At 43.1% G+C, this 20,956-nt stretch overlaps 1 protein-coding gene across 1 annotated transcript; it reads left to right on the plus strand.

Moving 5' to 3' along the window:
• TAGLN3 (transgelin 3) lies at positions 59–16,475 on the plus strand. The gene is made up of 5 exons (XM_021401160.1): positions 59–5,453; positions 5,889–6,070; positions 6,930–7,104; positions 11,943–12,045; positions 15,932–16,475. Exons 2-5 carry the CDS (start codon positions 5,891–5,893, stop codon positions 16,071–16,073), a joined length of 600 nt encoding a protein of 199 aa, XP_021256835.1. The 5' UTR covers positions 59–5,453; positions 5,889–5,890; the 3' UTR covers positions 16,074–16,475.

The raw sequence follows: 20,956 nt of genomic DNA on the forward strand, positions 1-20,956 counted from the left end.
TCTGTTTGGCTTTGTGGTACATGCAGCAGCCTTTTTTCTTTTTTTGTTGATTTCTGTGGTATGAAATGTACCATTTAGCTTCAGTGTAGGCAGTTTATTTTCTCTTGCACAAACACTGAATATCACCTCACAAAAACATCCTAGCTGGACAGGCCTGAGAGGAACTGCCTCCTGCTGCTTCATTCGTATGTTAATTTTGATTGCATGCTTTCTCTTGGACACGCTTACTCAGTGGAGGGAAGAGATTTACGGTACACTGCTTTTCATATCAAATAAAAATGCGCTATAGAGAAGTGTTCAACTAGTGATGTTCACAGCTGCTCTTGTCTTTTTTGTGCTCTGGTCATACTGCAATACATGCTTAAAGCATTTTCTGAACGAGCCCAAGAGCAGAAGGAAAACTGCCCTGGGGAATAGTAAATGTGAACTTGATTGTTAAGCGTTACTCAGTTGTGCTGTTAGAAAGAGGTCTGCCTTCCACTTCAGAATTATTTTTTTAAAAAATATATATGTTAAAGCTTTATGACCTTATAGGTCAGTTCACCCAGTCTAGATTGACTTTGCTGCTGCAGGGCCTCATCTCTTTTCGGTATGTATTTGCCTAGAACAAAAAGAAGATGTTAGTTACAGCCTTGAACGCGCTAGGCATAAATCTAAATTACAGGACCTATTGCAGTCTTGTTGCAGACTTCCTTGTATTTCTCTTTCAAGCCCTGCATGTTATGTTATACGCTCCAGCGCTTCTACCTTATTAAGGAGAAGTGGTTATCCTCTGTGCCTTGTGATCTGCTCATGAGGAGGTAAGGAACAGGCCTGTTCCCAGCCTGCCGCAGCACCTTGCTCTCTGTTTGGCAAGGAGCTCTGGCTAGCTCTGCGTTTATATTTGAAACAAAAAGCAAATGACAGCTGCTACAACTTCCAGTCACTTGGTTCTGAAACAAAAAATACAGATTTAAAATGTTTTTAGACTGACCCTTCAAAGGTTGTATTCTTCTTGGGCCTTCTGAGCCGCACCAAGCGGTCCGCTTGCCTCCCATGTGGCAACGTGAGAAGGTCAGTGCTGCCTGTTGGCTGGGAGCAGGTGCTGCGTCTGGGCAGAGTTCTGTGTACGCTGAAGGGATGGAAGTGGGCCGCCCAGGCCTTCTTCCTGGGAAAGCAGCCCCCAGAGGACATGGGCTGTCTCGGGGTGGGTTGGACCTTAGGAGGATCCTTTGCATTGCTTCTGTACTGAGCAGGGTTTGCAGGGCAGAACATGTGCCAGGGTGTGCTTGCCCTTGGATGCTAATACTTGAAGTCCCTAACAGCAAAGTGAAATCTCTCTTAATAAGAACAGAGTATGTATTGGAGGGATTTTTTTTTTTTTTTGAATGTGTCTTGCTGTCTGTTTTGACCAGTTACAGTAAAATAAAGATATTAGTTCTCTGTTCTTTTGATGAATGCATATGACAATGTGTATTTCTCAAACTATGGTAGTTCTCAGAAGGCACTGGTTTTGCTGGGGACAGATAAAAAGATGACCTGGTGAAATATACACGTTGATTTTCTTCCACGGAGTCTGTAAATCTACTACAAGATTTAGAAGATGAAAGGTGGTGAGTGGCATGCTGTCTCCCAGTTCTGGTATCTCTGCCACCTGGTTTGTGCAGTTAAAAGATAGCAGTACTCTATTAGCCGTTTTGTTTTGTTTTGTTTTCATGTGTAGAACATATCCAAGTATCTTATGACAAAGTGAGGCCATGAATAGAGCAGGTCTGCAGAGCACTTCTCTGTCCTTGCATTTCTCTGCAAAGGCCCTGGCTTGCACTGAGTTCCTGTTGATCCTTAGCATCATTGTGCGACTCTAGAAACTGCAATGTCAGCACATAGGTGTATACATAGGGAGCATCTTTCAGCAGCCCTCCAGAAGAGTTTCTTTGTGAAAGGAAGCGCTCAGAGTTGTTCTACAGCTTTGGAAACCTTCATGTTTTACTTTCATTATTTTATTTTTATTTTGTAACCTAGTTGTAAAATGTTTACTGTTGCATAGTGGTGACTAGGGGAATGGAGCCTGGACTTGCCAGTTATTCCAATCGCTGGATTGCTTTATCTGATGGGAGTTGATTCAGCATTCTTTGACAGACAGCATTTGGGGATGGCTGAAATAACCAGACTCTTTCTACGGAATGGATTGACAAACAGCAAATCTAACAAAGGCTGAGGGTTGCTTTGTGGGAGGGCAAGTTGTACTTTTCTCTTTGTGTTCCAGTTAGAAGGCATTGAAAGCTATGGGTCTAAACGTGGGTAGTGAGGAAATTAAATCGGCTTTATAATAGTTGCTGGCAGCTGTTCACAGATTTATAAAGATTTTGAAACTTGTAATATTGTGATTATTTTTCGAAGCATAAGATGAGCCGTGGAGTTTACAGGCATTAAATCTTAACTTCAAGTCTTCAAGCTCCATCTCTATTTGTTAAATAGAATTCTATTTTAGTTGTAAGTTCCAATCTTGGGTCACCAAGGAAAAATAAACAAGACAAAATCTATTGGAAACTGTAAGTGGAATGTTCTAATGGTAATACCTTTGCTGCTGAAAGTCCGATCCTTTCTTCCTTGTCATGATTCTGGCTATCAGGCTGTTGTATGCATTTGTCCAACAGAAGAAACTTGAGTTCTCCTTTGCTAGGAAACTATGTGTGCTTGCCATTTCTTAACTTCCAGTTTTGGTGAGCTAAACAGGTAATCCTTCTTACCTCCTAATTACTGCACAGAGTCTAATCTTCAGTCCTCTAGTCACTGGAGTGACTATTTGAAATTCCTGTATTCATTTAGTACTTTTTGTGGGGAGTGGTTGCCAGAACTGGCTATGATGTTCTCATTGCTGCTGCACCTTCCACATTTTTCTCAGTGGAGTCCTTTGGTCAGAGAGTCTTACCCAGAGCTTGTGCCCACCTACTCATCTTCCATCCCTCTCTGCAGTTCTTCAGCATCTGCTGCTCCACAGAACAATGCTACGTTCTGTAAAGCGCTTTCCTGGCTCTGACTATGGCTATGTTGAGACACCATTTTACCCACTTCCATATAGACTGTTTTCAAGGAGTTTTCATTATTTGTGTTGTTTACTCATTGAAGCTTGTGTGAACTGGGATGTTACTAAGACTTCGGGCTTCTTTTGTGTCTGCTGATAACACATTAAATAGCTCAAGCCTGGGAACACATTCTTGTATAAACTCAATGAAAATATACCTGATAATTAATTTCTCAATTACAGTCATTACAGTTAGTCTTAATTTCTTTACTGTATCATGTTTAGCTCCCTAACCAACATAGTGTGCAGTCACCACACACACTGTATTGCAGAGCCCTTAGCAAATTGTATCAGCACAATCACTTTTCATGGCAAACTCATTCCATTGTTTTTCTGCAGCTCGATGACACAATAGCAGGCTCGCAATTTGATTACTTGTACTTTGAAAACATTGGTAAGGGACTGGTGTTTTTCCAATCTTCTGCAGCTTTCCTGGTTTTCAAAGCCTTATTAAAAATTGATATTGATGGACAAGATGGTTTTTCAGCTTTCATGGCATGGAATGGTCCCTCGAGAACACGTTGCAGAGCCAACATCTGCGAAGGGGGAGACCTCTGCTCTGCGGCTCAGGAGGGTTAAGTTACTCACTCCTGCCCTCAAGTCAGAAAGAAGGTCAGAGGCTTGTGCAAAGAGGCACAGCTTTTGTGAAATCCTGTTGCTAGTAAGCACAGAGCACCTTGATGTGACCAGAAACAGATGAGCAGTCTTGGGAGCTTTCTTTTAAACAGAAGAATACAAAAAGATCTGGCAATACAAAATTTAGTTTCTTTTTTTTTCTTTTTTTTTTTTTTTCGTGACACTGGCCGAAGAGTGTAAGACCCTTAACCATCTTGTGCTGCATTTTACTGTTGCAGCTGCAGTTTGCTCCTACTCCCATCTTCAGGCTTGGTTTGCACTCTTGGTGCTGCACATTTGCTTTGCATCCAGCAGCGTGTTCTCTGGAATGGAAAGTGTTCAAGTAATGGCCTTGTCACGTAACAGGCTCTGAGTTATGTAATCCAATATTTCATGGGGTTTTAAAACTACCAGTGCACAGAAGAGAAAGCACTAAATGAAATGCCCATGGAAGACAGCGGTAAATTAGGTCATCTATTCAATTTTTCATCTCTTGAGTTTTTTCAAGCCTAGGAGCATCCTGAGCAGTACAAGTCTAAGAATTTGTGGTCTTAAAATGAGGAAATAATGGATGAGGAGACCATTATGAGACAGATATACAAGGAGCTGTACCCCCTTCCCCTTATTTATTTTTTTTTCAAGGCAGTAGAAGAAGGAGTTTTGCTGGTAAAGCTGACTGAATCCATCTTGGGTTTATCAACCTCCTTTCATATCCAGCTGATCGTAATTCATTACACCCAAATGGGAGCTGTTTCCTAGCAGGGCTGATGCAACTCCGATTGGAGCGAAATGATTTTATTTAATAAAGAATGAACCTGTACAAATGACGCTTGAAGAACAGTCTCTTCTCTTACCTCTCTTCCCTTTTCCTCCCACCACTGCAGAGGTACAATCAAAATTTAAGCCTCTGTACATGGGCGTAGCTCCCTTGCTATCGCTGGTGGTATGCTTACTCACCCACAGAAAACACGATCTCTGTGCTTTACAGTACAGTTACAAATTTTCAGTGATTCCCCCTTGTTTTTAGCGCTCAAGTTATTTTCTTGGGATGATATTTGGTAGCCTAACATATAGCACTGGTAGGGTGATGGTAACACTCTGCTGCGTGTTTTCTCTTCCTTGGCTTTCCATCTCATTTTCCCTGTACAGAAACTTTTTTGAGCACTTGGGCAGGCTGGAGGATAAATTATTTTTCGTGCTGTAAGCCTGTTAGCATCATGCTGCAGAACGGGGAGGAAAAAGGGTTTGCTTCTGCTTCGCGATTAAAAATAAATGAGATGTGTAGTAATTTGTGATACCTTTGTGTAACGGGGCATATGATGAAGCCCCTCTGTTTGCATTGCTAACTATCGGGCGCTGGGATGCTTGCTGTAGTTTGGGGTGATGCAGACTAGGCGGAGTAAAGCTGAGTCTGTGGGGTGAACAGCACAGGGCTGAGAAAACATGCCTGAGAGCAGCCTGCAGATGGGCGAGATAAACAGATCCCCCGGCTGCAACGGAGGAGGCAGGCCTCTTTAATGGCTCTTAGCAACGCCCCTGCTCTGACCCTCCTCATATGTGAGGAAAATCAAATCGATACACTGTTCTTCAAACCACGATGCTGCAGTGGCAGCAGGGCATTGTGGCAGCCTCCGTCTCTTAAATCCATTGACTCTTTTCAGGTTGCTGATCTGTATATCCATCCCTGCATCTCTCCTGAAGAAGAACCTGACTGCATCTCAAAAGGATTCCCGGAGCTCCCATGTATAACCTTCTTCTTACTGGCAAGCATTAGGTAGGCAATTTTAAAGTGCTTCTGGATTTGCAGGCAGCTTTTAACATCGACCCGAGCACTCTATTGTATTCTCTGTAATCATAGCAGAAGCCTCTCTCTGAAACCTGCTCTGCTCTAAATCATCCTTTTCACCTTCTGTTTTTGTCATTGGGCTAGGGGAGGGTATTTCTGTTTTTTCTTTCTTTTTTAAAAGCAAGAAATGTTGTGGCTGATGTATGCTTCTGGAAAATGATATTCCCCCGTTGATCCCTCCCCTGCTCTGCAGAACAGCTATAAGCAGTGCCATACAGTGACTTTCAATGTTGATGAACATCTGCTCAACTGCCTAATGTATAGGGCAGGCTGCTCTCTCTTTTATTCTCTAATTTTCTGGTGTCTACCTGACAGCTGCGCACCAAGACCTTCCCCACTAACCAAGTTCTGCTTTGGTTCCAGAGATGGCTAACAGAGGACCAAGCTATGGCTTAAGCCGAGAAGTTCAGGAAAAGATTGAACAGAAATATGACCCAGAATTAGAGTCTAGGCTGGCAAACTGGATTATCGTGCAGTGTGAGGAACAGATCGAACCCCCTCCTCCTGGAAGGCAGCATTTCCAGACCTGGCTGATGGATGGAACGGTGAGCAATCTGTCTAACTCTGTACACGAGTATCTTTATGTATGGGGTGAATGAGTATATATTACTACATGTCCTTGTTTTCTGTCTTCATCCAGCGAAATTGGTCAGAGCTCATGGACAGTGCAGAAAGAGCTGTCCTAGCATCTGACTGATTTCCTTTTGACTGTGAATCCTAATTTCAGAAAATAATTATTCTGCTGGTGCACTGGGATTAGTACGGTGCTTATGATTCCTGTGAGTCATGCACGTTATATATGGGCTTGACTCATTCCTTCAGTGCCTTTCCTCATGCAGTTAAATGAGATCTGCTTTTAAAATTAGATGTATAATTTTCTCTTTAAGAAATATTCAGTGTTTACAGAAAAATAAAAAGTGAATAGATGTTGAAAAACTGTTTCTTCTTGTGAATCATTCTGTAGCTGTAACGTTGTATCCTTTGGGTTTATTGAACAACAGGCAGATGCTGCTGTTTGCAGAGGGCTGTAGGAATACGCTAATCATTGAATCTCTGCCAAAGTGACTTCAACAGTATTTCAATTGACGTTGCTTATTTTTTTGGCTCGAGCATGTGGTTTCTTCTCTGTCAGTTGTTACATAACCTTTACCAGTGATTGCTTTGTTGCTTCTAGCAGATGAGGATTTGTTCAGTCAGGCTATTGCTATCGGTTAATGAAAGCTCTAATACCTTTCTAATATACTTTGACTATTATCAATCTCTTATTTGTTCTTAATAGAAGGAATTACGTCCCTGACAGAAACTGTCTAGGTCAAAAGCATTTTACAGCATCATTTCATGTGCAGAAATTGCCTTCTAGTTTGGTGACTGCTTTCTCATTTTGTTTCTGTGTTTCTCTCTCAGCTGTTATGCAAGTTAATAAACAGTTTACATCCAAAGGGAAATGAACCCATTGCAAAGATCTCTGAATCAAAAATGGCTTTCAAGCAGATGGAACAAATTTCTCAGTTCTTAAAAGCTGCTGAAATCTACGGAGTAAGAACAACAGATATTTTCCAGACAGTGGATTTATGGGAAGGTAACAATAATAAACTGGAAGTCAGCTTGCAGTCTTCATTTTACTCTACTTTGATGTGTTGTAATAGTGCATTTTGTCTAAGGCATATTCTCTAATGTAATTATCTTTTGTTTCTGTTTGCCTTATCTCATTACCATGTTCTTCCGGTGGTGCATTATCTCCTCTGAGGGATTTATATTACCCTGAGGGCATAATGGAGCTTTTCCAAGCTCATGTGTTATCCAAAAGCCCATCATTTTGACAGAAATCCACAGACCTAATAAAACAACTGCTCTCTATGCTAATTATTTCAAAGTAAATAGCTTCCAAGAGCAAATAGGGGAAACCCTTATTTTGTGATGACGAGCTTTTATTACAGTTTTCAGATTATAAGGAAAGCTTAAATTAGAGCCATAAAACACATTCCCAGGAGCATACATGCCGCTGTAGAGCAGATGAGGGCTCCTTTATGACTAGAGAGAGCAGAGCTCACTGCTAATGTGTTAGCTGAGCATCTCTCTGCAACAATACAGTCTTGCCAGAAAAGTCACTATGGCAACAGCAAAAATCTGAGTGCCCTGTATTGCAGGTGAATGCTCTCCATCCCAGGCACGAAGTGGACATTGCGTGTTCTAGCTGCCAAAGAGCTGAGTCATTTGAGGGTGAAGGGTGATGCACCCTTCCTGGTGCTCTTGTGAAATGCACTGTGTATCCTGCATCTCTCAGGACCAGGTGATGCAAAATCCAGGGGCTCAAAGCAAAGGTAGTGAAAGGCAGGTATGCAGAGAAGTGGAAGGGTCAAAAATCTGTTGTGAGAATGAAATGGTGGAAGGAGAGCAATCTATCGAGAAAGCCAGTCAGTATTGTTTGTGTAGGAACACAGGTGGAGTGAAACAAGTGGGATCTGTTTTCGCAGGTTGTTGGGATACGTGGAAGAGATCACTTCTCTCAAGGACAGCTTGAGGCATGAAAGACAAGGGAGCTCTTTGCAGATAGCTTGGAATGGAAGGACATGCTGACAGACTGCATTACTAGGCTCTCAGGGTACTGGGTTTACTGAACAGATCCCACCTTTGGACACAAGAGCTGGGTTGTTTCTTCCAGGTCAATATTTTTTTGTAATTTTTCCAATCTACCTTTAAATATTTTAAATGAAGGGGTTTTTACTTCCCTGGAGTAACACCCTCCTTCCCAGCCTAGCAGGCTGTTGAAAGGGAAGCTCCATCCATACTAGGAGGGATGATATCAGCTCATTTCAGGTGCTTTTCTTTGCAGACTTCTGCATTTCATAATAGTTTTGCACAATGCGAACGAAAGAACAGTATGTCGATCCTTATGATGAAAAGGACTTGCTTTTAAACGGTAATGCTCCTAATGGTGGTGGCAATCTCTTCGTTTTCTTTCTTTTACTCATCTCCATTCCTTAGCAGATGTAAGGGAAAAAGCTGGTAACTTCCAGATGACAGAAAGTCAAAACACAACTTGCAGCCCAGGAGAGAGACGTACAGGACTTTTCTCCACTGTTATTTCAGGACTTCACAAAACTGATCTTTGTCTCGTCACTTCCCCATTCTCTTTCCATCCCTCATACTGCTCATTAGAGTGTTGAGGTGAAGCAGCATGTGCAGGAGTGATCATGTGAGAGATTCTTGTGCTTAACCATAGCTTTGACCTTTAGCATCTGTACTGTTTGGAGCCCAAAACATCAGAACTTTGATGCATTGGCTAGGTGGAAAGGACAGAATCTTCTCCACTATTTCATAATTAAATAATTCCTACATTTCAGAAAATAATCCTAGGCCACAGTGTGTTTAAACAGATGGCAAGCATCAACATATGTTTACATGGAAAGGAAATTACGTGTGGCTGATAAAAGTTTATCTCTGTCACTGATTGTTTTCCAAGAGCTTTTTTTTTTTTGCTTTGAGATTCTTAGTAACGATTAATGAAAATGTTTTATTATCCAATCTGCTGTTGGCTGTTTCAAATTCACTCAGTCCATCTGGTGCATTTCTCAACAGCATCACCTCTCTTTCGGTCCTTCTTAAATGTATTGGTCTGAGCAACCTTCCCTAGTCCATGCCCAAGAGAGCATGTTTGATGTTTTACAGATAGCTCCCTCCTATGTTTCCAGACAGGTAAGAGGCAGATGTAACTCTGGTTATTGCCCAGCCTGCACAAAGCAGTGTCTCAGGAATATGGCGCAAAGCATTTCTCCCTCTGTGGGTCTGAACCCTCCCCTCTCTGGCCCTGGAGAAGAAAGCCTTCTGGCCACACTTCCCCAGAAAGAAAGGGAGAGAGGTGACCGAGGCCACCTCCTCTAATGGGCCATGCCAAAACTCTGTACGAATGCCTCCTGCAAAGGACAAGAGGGTAGATGCCACAAGACAAGGCAGATCTGGGCTCTTCCCTGACCCGCAGCAGCCACTGTGTGTGTGCAGGAAGGCCCTGCCAGCAGGCCTGCTGTACTGCCGCGGTGCTGGGCCCCGCACACGGTTGCCCTGCAGCTTCTCCCCTCTCCACTGAGAAGGGAAGCGGAGCTGAGCGCAGAGCATGGGGGAGGCTGCCAGATGGCTCCGCTGGGCCCAGCGGGATATTTTGCTACCCGTCTTTTGTTTCTTTTTTTTCTGTTTCTATTTGTGTGCGTGTGCTTGCCGTCGTTATTCAGCTCATTCACTTTTAAATCCTTTTTCCACGTCCCTCCTCATCCCTGTTCGTTTCCACGCTCCCTGTCATGTGGTGGGCATCCCAAGGACGTTATTTGTGGCATCTGTTAAGGCATATGGTACATCTGCTGCTGTGGGGAGCTCGGAGCGTCCCGCCCCACGCTGCTCCCTGTACGTGCCTGTGTGAGAGGCCAACCTTCAGCTGCCCTCCCTCAAGCAGGGACCATCTGACACAGTCTGGTTAACAAACACAGGCACACGAGGATCCTGGATGGCTGATGATTTGTTTTCTGCACAAATTGTCCCCTGCAGAGAAGATTCCTGTAAACTTTAATGGGCTATGTGACAGCCCCAGTTGGAAGCCACTAGTCATTTTCAGCTTTAGAGTGTCTCCTTCACCTCAGCCAGTGCTTTACACAGTGAGGTCTGCGTGAACCAGAGCCCCGAGCTTCATCTAACGTACAAGCAGGGTGATGCTTATACATTGTGCGTTAAGCTTCTTTCCTGTGCACTCCTGCTGGTCTACAGTGCTTTTCATTAACATGGATCCACTGGAGGCATTTCTGGAGTCTGCTATCAAAGTTATGTCTTGAGCATCACATGTTTTTGTGAGTAACTTATTTCCCCATATGAAGATCTTGCACTCAAAATGAGGTCCTTTAACTAGAAAAGTGATTTCAGGAAAAAGGAAGAAATGGAATAGAAGGAAGGGGGGGAGGAGATTTCCATATCATAGATGACTGGGGTTAGAAGGGACCTCAAAGATCGTCTAGTTCTGATGCCCTGCCGTGGGCAGGGTTGCCGACTGCTAGACCAGATTGCCCAGGGCCCTATCCAGCCTGGCCTTGAACACCTATTTCCATTTTCATTTCAGAAGAAAAAGACATATGAAACAAAATTTCCAAAAACTTAATCACCTCACACCATTGGAAAGACATGAGGCAGCTCCTAGTGAACTTGAGTTATTGCTAGAAAGTTTTCTACATTTCATCATGTTTGAGTTGGGTAATCAGTTAGAATCTGTCTGTTTCTATTTGCTTGCCTTATGTTCTCTGCTCTTTTCGCACCAAACAGCGAAGTGCAGAGGAAGAACCAAAAAAAAAAGGAACAACTTCCATTTTAAAAAAAAAAAAAATCTCACTTGTGTTTTTAATTAAGTGGAGAAATGAACAAAAGATGTTGATGCAAAAGGAAAATTTACTTGTTACCTTCATTTTGGAAGGAGGGACTGGAGGAGTGGATGCAGTGTTTTCAATAAAAACAAATACTTTCAGCAGGAATAGTAGCATATTTCAAGGTGCCATCTTGGAAACTTGGTGAATTCTCAAGAAGGTGGAAGGTATGCATCTGTGCAAGTGATAGGCAAGTCCATCACCTCTCAATATAGATGGGAAGTTACCCCCTGAGCAGCTCTTTCTGTTGTCTATGGAAGAATGTAAACAACTAGTGAAGACCAGGTATGGAACTTCTACTGGGCTAGAGGGGAGATGAGCACTGGCATTTCAAAATGAGGAATCAAGTGAGATGAGGTAAGGAGTGAGACTGTGGAAGAGTAATAAAAGGACTAGATGATAGGAACTGAAGAGCATCGACTTCTGGCAGCCTGTAAAGGGAAGCCAGTAGGAAGGATTTGGGAAAGGATTTGGTGGATGATTTGGGAAAGGCTGGTGCAAGTTATCTGCACAGGTCCGTTCCAGGACTGCCAAGAACTCTGTCAGCATGAGGACTGTCTATGACTGCCACTGGTTACATGATGGGATCAGTTTACATGTGAAGGAGCAGAGGCACAGCACAGTTACTTGTCACATTGTTCTCCTTCAGCCACGTTTTACTGGGCACATTACCTTTCTTTTTATGCCAAAGTGTTCTCTTCTCAGCACAAAATGGGATGAGTTATCTAGAAGGGCTTAAAATAGCACGGGGGAAGGCATTAAAATAGCTTTGAAACCGGAAAATTCCCAAATAGTTGAATTTTGCTTTAACACCATTCCTGTGATAATCTTTTTAATAATCTCTTGCATGTCAGCACTTCAGTTTGAGCAACTCAAAAATAGCGTTTGTAATGCTTCTAATGTACTTTTTCAGAGTAGACAAGGGAAGCAGTTAATGCATTGGATGAAAGTACTGATCAGTGTGCCAAGCTATTTGTTATGTGAGGATTTCTTATATTGGTTTTGCTGTTTGCCTTTCCAGGGAAGGACATGGCAGCAGTGCAGAGAACCTTAATGGCTCTAGGCAGTTTGGCAGTCACCAAGGATGATGGATGCTACAAAGGGGACCCATCCTGGTTTCACAGGTAACACCCAAAGCACAGTTTCCCAGAGCCATCTGTCATGGGAAGCTGGTATTATTGTCTGTTCTTGGCCTTTGAAGAAATTTACTTGGGAAGGAAAGGAAGAATCTTTACAAAATTTCCTTGTAGTGGAGAGATTTCGTCTCTCAAATCTAGATAAGGGGATCAAATATCTAAACAGGCAGCAGCATTTTCTGCCCTTCCCTGGTTCCCAGCTGATCAGCATTGTTTGGCCCCTGCTTAAATGTTGCTGCCTTTTCTCAAGTAGTCCTCTTCAACCCACCTCACACATCTCTCCTGCCCTGGAGCTGGAAAAGCACTATTGGTACCAGCACCTCACCCATGGCTGCAGCTGTGGGCTCTGTCTGGAGGCACCCCTTTATATTGAGCTGTCTTGGTGTGGACATCTGTGGGGATCCTTCTGGAAGTATACCCAGGGAGGAGAGCAGCAATCTGCCCTAGGGACCTTTGTAGCACATCCATCTTGCTGTGTGAGGTGCACGCACTGATAACTGAAGAGACAAAATTTTCTTATCTCTTGACATTATCCCTGTCTATTTCTCATTGGAAGGAGAGCAATAATATTTGGGAAATTCAGCCACTGGTTTTGATGACATTTATCTCATTAGTAGCTTCAGCTCATCGTCACTATCCATTTTTGAAGAAAAGGAAATGGATGTGGCAGCGGCCATGAAGATGTGTGTTTTGATTGCTGGCAGGAAAGGTAACATTTTGTCCACATCAGATAACAGAAAGATTCATGAAGAAAAGGCTGCCTTACATGTCAGCAAACCCCTGTATGGAGAAACATGCTAAGGACATACATTACCCTTTAACTAGCAAAGAGAAAGCGATTTTTCTTTCAGTTTTTCTTCAAAACAGAAATGGTTTCTTTTCTTAGCCATTTTTTCTTGTGGAGTAGCACTTATCTGCAAAGAATTCTCTGTCTTGGAAAAGATGTTTGTTTGCTCTAAAGCCCCATTTGTTTTGGTTAGGGAGTTTGAGAAGAAGGGCAGAAAAAAAGGAAGTCCTCCCAGTTACCCCTCTTGCCTCACAGACATAGTGTTGAAATGGGGTTCCTCTATCCAAGAGTATTTCTTATGCTGAAACAGCTGAGGCATGTTAGCAAAAAGAGTGGTGCCTACTGGTCATTGGTTTGAATTGAATTTCTGATGATTAGTTGAGGGTCAGCAAAAACAAAGCAAACTTTGTCTTAAGGCTTGAGGTGGTTTAACAGAGGCTAAAGGAGACTTGAAGTTTAGGTGGGCAAGTGTCAACTCCTATACGTTCTTCATGTGACACTCATTTAAATTTACTTCGTACAGTCCACAGAGAGATTTTTACTTACTGAATATAATCGGTTTTAAAATTCAAATCCAGTTACATGCTTTAATTTAAACCCGATGCAAATTCACCATGACCCAGACAGGCTTATTTGTTTTATGTAACTAAAACAAAGTCCTACATGGAAACATTAATTTTCATCTCTGCTCTTAATTGTGGGTGTAATAGTTTTCATTGACATAATTGAAGATCATCTCCCTCCTCCTCCAGCTGTCTGGGCTACATGGACAGCCAGCCTGCATCTACTGCAGTCCCTGGAAGACTGTTTTATAGCTTTTATTTGCCTTCAGGAAAACTGTTGTTATTTTTATAAGGAGGTAACATATGGCAGATTGGGAGCTGCTTTCTGAGTAGCTTAACCACCCCTTCAGGCAGATCGAGCCCCCTCGCTGCCACCCAGCATTTCTCATGAGTCAGGGTGTTCAGACCGATTCTTAATCGCCTTAAGTTAAACTGAAAGATGTCAAGATTAAATGGAACAAGAGTATCCATGCAGGGATCAGCAGGGATCAATACCCCCCACATTTGGGCAAAGCCATTTAACTTTCCATTGCCGGTATCTTGCATGCCCACTTCCATCGGGCCTGGCTGCTCCCTCCTTGCGTGTCCTGGTGAGGCTCGTGGATCCACTGCTGTTTGTTATCTGTGAGTTGGCAGCCTCTGGCTCTGGTGCAGAGTTGCCATGAAAAGTTAACAAGTCTGCACGGTGGCTTTGTCTGCTCAGGTGGTGGCGAGGGTGCTGCTGGGTGATGGCAAACAGGTCAAACACAACTTGCAGCAGTGTGAGATGCCCTCACCTCCTTTTCTACAGTCTTGGTTAAGTCCGTTTCCACCAGCCTAAAAGCAAAATACAAGTACCTGCTGTTATCTGTAAGACTATCATATACTAAGGGCAGCGTTTATGACTGTAAAAATAACACCACGTGATCTATACTGTATAAGTAATCAACTCTTGTTAGCATATCCAGACTCGGTCTCTTTTTCTATTTTTTCTTTGCAGTTCTCAATTTTTTTTTTCCCAATCATAGTTACATATCAGCTTTCTCTGAAATCGTTCCACAGCACAGCTGAAAAGTCCAGGAAGAAAAAAAGATAGATTGTGTTCCTGGGATTTTAATTAAAATAGAGACAGACACGGTGAACCTGAGATTCAATTACATAATAGGAGCAGTTCCCAAAACATCCTCTCTCAGAGATCCTGGCAGTGGTTTGCTGCCCATGTAAGGATTCTGGAAAAGGAATTTTGCAGCAGTGAGATGGAGCTGCTCTCTGAGGCACCCAAAATTCTGCATGCTTGCCTCCAAAATGGCATGCTTTCTGGGAAGAGCCTGTGGTGGGCTGCTATAAACCCACGTATTTGTCTATATGGTGGCATTGGGATCCATTCTTGAGAGACCTGAAGTGCTCTTCTGGACTTGAGCCATGGTGCTCGGCCACAGCACAGGATCAGACCCTCACAGAGGATTGTATTGATGGCTTTCAATCACAGCAGGCACCCAATCTAGCATTCCCATCTTGTGATGGGGTGAGGAGAAAAGGGAATTGTAAGGTGATGCCATATTGCAAGATAACCAGGACAGACACAGATGGCAGAGAGATTGTACCTGGATGGGAGCTGGCTGAAAGCCTTCCTCCCTTTGAGACAGCAGGTTCTTGCCATTTATTTAGCAGCAACAGACTGATCCTTCTCCTTTCTAAGTGACTTTTTTTCCCCACCTTGTGTAAATGAAAGATTAATCGAGTACAAACTTTTATGCTTCTTCTTAACAGATTGTTTTGTCCCCAGTGCTATTTTCAGGGAAAAGAGGCTCTTTTTAAGGTCCAACAAAGGTTCATTGACCTAGATGGCTTTTGAGACTGCTAACACCAATCAAAAGTGATCAGCATGTTTTGGCAGAAGATAAAGGACTGTCACACAGTTAAGACACAGGTGCAAAGGCCAAAGTCTATTGCTTTAGAGGAGAGAGATCTGGAAATGGCAACAGGGCACTTGTTCTGTCCTGCAGGCAACCATCATCCACACTTGTGAAAATGAGCAAGCCACTTCACTGTCCCTTTGTTTCTCTGGGTACATCGTGCTCGCATTTATTCCACTGAGATGAATTATACCAATGTATACTGTTGCTCTAGATGAATATCAAATTGTACTACAGCAGAGATAAGTATCTTAGTGATCAGATCTCATAGACTACAGCTTTTAAGAAATAAAGGACAAAATACTAACTCATGATAGAGTGGTATACACAGCACTACATAAATATTTTACCTATCATAGTAGCTGGGAAAGCTATGATCCTGAAGGGCTTCAGTAGGTGGCACAGCAAAAGACTGAAGTGGTGTGGGTTTGGCGAGAGCATTCCTCCTAACTGCAATAAAGCAATTAGCCCAGCCAGTATTGTCCACCCAGTGGGATGATGCAGATGAAATACTGCATTACAAGGGAAACAGCTGTTAACATGAGCCAATTTCAGATTGCTTTTCACAGTCATCTGGGCATATGCAGAATGACTGTGTGTGTGTTCTTTTTTTGTGTGTACCTGTATAGGAAAGCACAGCAGAATCGACGAGGATTTTCGGAAGAGCAGCTTCGTCAGGGACAGAACGTAATAGGCCTTCAGATGGGCAGCAACAAAGGAGCCTCACAGTCGGGTATGACGGGCTATGGAATGCCAAGGCAGATTATCTAAAAGCACCTCTGTCTGTAGAGAAAACACTCCTTCTGCAGCATGTTCTGTTCAACAACAACAACAGGAAAAAAAGAAAAAAAGCTCATTAGTTCTCTTTCTGCCTGGTTTTAATAGTTAGTGCTCTGAGGTGTGGGGTATTTTTGGTTTGGTTTGTTTTATTTGCAGCTACAAGAGTTCCTCTAGGAACTTGGGTTTTCGTGGTGTTGTGTGTCAGTTCACAGCACGTGCGCGCTGCTGCCTCCTACTTTTCACTTCTGAACTATGCAAAGACAATTATTCTGTATTAATTTATTTGCGAAGCGTTATCTTCCATATTTGTCTCACACTTCTCTTGTATCTCAACCAGTAACCTCGTTCTTCGATTCAGTGATGATATTGTTTGATCTAAGAATAAAGACGTTAAAACACATCTCAGCCTCATTTTTTGAAGGAAATAAAAGCAATTTGAACCTATTACAGCATGGTACAATGCTGAGGAGTGACACGTTTTGATAGCTCAGTCTTTTTTGCCTCTAACTCCATCCCAGCCAGAGCTGGTGGAGCCAGCAGTGAGTCTTCACAAGAGCAATGCAATCCTCAGAGGGTTCTTCACTTTGAAAGGAGAATCTGTCAAACAGAGGTAAGAACAGCTTTTACTTTGTGATAATTGATGTCACATCAAACAAAACACTGCAAACTAAGGTGTGCTTTAAGCACAAAGAAGAAACAGAAGAGATGTGCCAGAAGGCTCCAGACATTAATATCACTTGTTTGAATTCAAGGATTTTGTTATTCTCACCTATGATGAGCTGCAAATTGGACTGGTAGTTGATTTTGGGACAGTTTGCTGGAGAGCCAAAAGAAGCACTGCTTGCTGGCGCAGTCACCCGGCCATAGAAGCTCACTGGAGCAGTTCACCTGACCGTTAATGCAGACTGCACATTGCACATACATTCAGGGGACACACTATTTTCTCAGCAAGTTTCTTTCCTATTAAGAAGTGACTTGCAACTCTCAATCATTTATTTCCTCTAAGCAAGTAGGAGGGGAAATGTGATAATCGAACTTTGTGAGCTTTTTCAATTCTAGTTGGCCACTAGCTAGCTCTGGAGCCAGTGGCCCACACACTGATACTGCTTCAAAAATTTCTACTAGTGTGTAAACTGAAAGGGCGATCCTCCCATACCAGATTAAGCTCTAGCCTCCCTGTCAGGAGCATGGGAATAATGCCTACCCACTTAATTCAAGCTTTGGTGAAGCTTGCTAAAGAGCTGCGGAGCATAGCAAGTGAGAAATAATGTAAAGGTCACCACGTGAGCTTGGGGCTGAGCTATTCCATGGCAGCTGCTGCTAAAAAGATCCTGCCCTCATTTGTACCTCCTCTTCAGCCTACCAGGGCATCCCAGTTCTTCCTCTCTGCTCTTGTCAAGCATTTAACTTTGGTGTTTGCTACCTGCAAACCTGTTTTCATATTACTGTGGTGAAATAACTCAGTACAGAGCAGGTAACTGCCAGAGATGATATATCTGGGGAAAGAGCTCAACCTGCAGCTGTAGTGGGAGTTTAGTTTGGTGCAAATTTTAACACGTAACTTGCTCATATATGCCACACTGGGTGTATTATGAATAGAAGAGCAAATAAGATGATTAAGAAAAAAAATAAATGACTTTCCTCCTTCTGACAAGACAACCTCATCTTGGAGAACAAGAATATGAAAAGCAGCCACCTTCCCCTAGCAGAGACTAGAATGTTACGGTTAGAGCAGACAAAACAGCGTGCACTGTTATCAGATAGGTGGGAGGAGCTGGAAGAACCTGCCTTGTAGGCAAGTGAGGCTTTTAGCCTGTCCCACGGCATCCCCAAAGGTACACAGCCTGCAGGAGCCAACTCTGAGCTGGGTGAACTGGGTCTCTCCATTTTAGAGAGCACAGGAGCCCAGATGATTTCTCTGATCCCTGTATTTTATTCTGCATCTGCAGTTGTTGCAATAACATCTCAGTGTAAGAAAGACCCTGCTGCTGTGAAATGTTCTTTCACCAAAGCTATGTTCCCTAATTAAATGTGCTTTCATTAGGTTTGGCATTCTAATGACCTGGCTGAGGTTATAGAAAACACTGTATGCTTGCACAAGAGAAAAACTCTAAGTCTAACATGCCTTGTATAGGCAACAGCAGGTTGTGCTCCAGGAAAGAAAATCTGAATCCTGTGGTGTACACATAGTGTGGCAACGGCACTGATAAGCCATAGTTGGAATGTTATCCTTGGAAAGCCTTCCGCAGCTCACAGCACCCTCTTTCATCACCTAAATGGCCTTAAGGTAATCCCCTTAAGTTTCTCCAGGGGAGGTTTGGTTTGGATACTGGGAAAAATTTCTTCTTGGAAAGAGTGATGAGGCATTGGAACAGACTGCCCAGGGGGTCACCGTTCCTGGGGGTGTTCAAGAAAAGGGTCGGTGTGGCACTGAGGAGCATGGGTTAATGGGCATGGTGGTGATGGGTTGATGCTTGGACTAGATGATCTTAGAGATCTTTTCCAACCTTAATGATTCTATAGTTCTAAAACCATCAAGCTAACCTATCTGTTAATATCTGTCAGGAGATGCTCCAAAGGTTAACTTTATCCTTTCATATTCCCATATGATGATGCAGAAATGCAAGCATTATTATTATTTAAATATTAACATGTTCTGACTTATTTACGTCCTTCCGTTAAAACATGCTTCTTAACAAGTTCACAAACATCTTAAGCTAAGAAGTAAATTAATACAGTACAAGGCTGTTTGAATAACAAAGATGACAGGAAGGAAATATTATGGCTTTTCTTATACTAACAATAAACTACTGTAAGCTTGCTTCTGTTGCATTAAAAGCACTTAGGCGGGTCTCCCACAAGTCTCATTAGTCTCCGTGATGACCTTCTGTATTGTTCCTGCTAAAAGACTGAATATATATTAGAAATGCATTTCTACTGTCAATGGTAGAGATCCACTCAGCAAATGTCAAACACTGCACGTGCACTGGATATAATTATGCTCGTGTTCATTGATTCATGAGTTACAGAGAATGGAAAGTTCTGAGCTGGCATGGGATGGGGCAGGGGGGCTGAAATGTGAGCAAAATGTTAATTTTGTTTCACAAAGGGAGGAAGTGCATGAACCTTGAGCAGATATAGTGCGATGTGATGGTGTGCCTGCCATCTGGGTCTATGTTTTCTGTAAGTTAAGGGGCTGAACTGCATCTTGCTTCAGGTGTGAGCTCAGTTTAATAGCAAGTATGAACTAAGGGAAGCCATCTCCCACATTGCTTATGGCCTTTCTTGAAGCACAGCTATAGCTTGAACAACGATCCTAGCTTAAAAGCAACACAAAATATTTCTGTGAGCAAGTGCTTATATACCAGCCACCCAAGAGCAGGCTGGGCCAGAAACTCTGTTAGCATTGACACTCCTGTTTTTCAGTTTGCTGCACCAGTAGAAATGTAAATGGCATTTATCTGCCTTCATGAAGGCTTTATGGCCATGAGCTCATTACAGACAACTGTTTAATCATTCATTTTTAACAGTAAGGTGTTATCTAATGGCATTATGAAGGGATGTTCTATAGGATTCCACATATCTGAGCGTGGAATCTGAGTTCATCTCCATTTATAGTGAGACTGGGAAGAAAGTAAATAAAGTCAATATTAGGTTCAGTCAGCTCAATTAAGCCAGACCTTGAGGACTATTAGGCTAACATAACATGGCATGTTTTAAATTAAAAGAAATGAGGGTGCACATCGTGAGGAGACCTCAATCTTCAGTAAATCTGCCTGTGGCATCGCTTTGCAGCATGCCTTTGCTGAAGATGATCTCTTTCCCTGACTGCTGAGGCCAAGGCAGAACTATGAGGAAGGAAGGAAAATGGTTCAGTGCATCAGGGTTTTGTTTTGTGTCTGTAATCAGTTATATTTGGTTCTGTCTGTGTTGTCTGAAATTGCTGCCTGCTTCTCTCTTGTGTGATAGCAGGGCTAACACTTAATAAGGCTTAGGCACAAGCAGGCCACGCAATTGGCCAAGAAGACCAGTGGCATGCTGGCTTGTATCAGAAATAACGTTGCCAGCAGGAGCAGTGAGATGATCGTCTCTCTGTACTTGGCTCTGGTGAGGTAGCATCTCAAATGCTGTGTTCAGGTTTGGGACCCTCACTACAAGAAAGACATCAAGGTCCTGGAGCATGTCCAGAGAAGGGCAACAAAGGTCTGGAGCACAAGTTTTACGGGAAGAGGCTGAGGGAACTGAGATTGTTTAGTCTGGAGAAGAGAAAGGTCAGAGGAGACATCATTGCCTCTACAACTGCCTGAAAGGAGGTTGTGGAAAGGTTGAGGTTGGCCACTTCTCCCCGGTGACAGTGATAGGATGAGAGGGAATGGCCTTAAGTTGTGCCAGAGGAAGTTCAGCTTGGATATTAGGAAAAATTTCTTCTCAGTAGGAGAGGTGAGGCATTGGCACAGGCTGTACAGGGAAGTGGTGGAGTCACTGTCCCTGGAGGTGTTCAAGAACCATGTGGATGTGGCAATGAGAGACATGGTTAGTGGGCATGGTGGGGATGGGCTGACGGTTGGACTAGAAGGTCTTAGGTCCTTTTCAACCTTAACGATTCTATGATTCTTGGATTGGTGAGATGGCAATATATCCTAATAGAAATGAGCCTTACATGTGCTGAGAAGGCCAGCGAGCACCCTGGGTGACAAAATGCAGCCACCTGCACTGAGCCTGCCCTGTGGCAACCCTGCTGGTTCCCAAGGCAGGGAGCAAGGGCCTCGGGTGAGCATAGCAGGTCCCCAAACGCTCAGGGAAGTGAACCAACAGTTGTGTTGGCACGTCTCTGGTACTTCATGTGCTTTTGACAGGGAACCTGTGTTGTGCCT

The sequence above is a fragment of the Numida meleagris genome, chromosome 1 (genome assembly GCF_002078875.1).
Source record: "Numida meleagris isolate 19003 breed g44 Domestic line chromosome 1, NumMel1.0, whole genome shotgun sequence".
In the NCBI taxonomy this organism is placed as follows: domain Eukaryota; kingdom Metazoa; phylum Chordata; class Aves; order Galliformes; family Numididae; genus Numida; species Numida meleagris.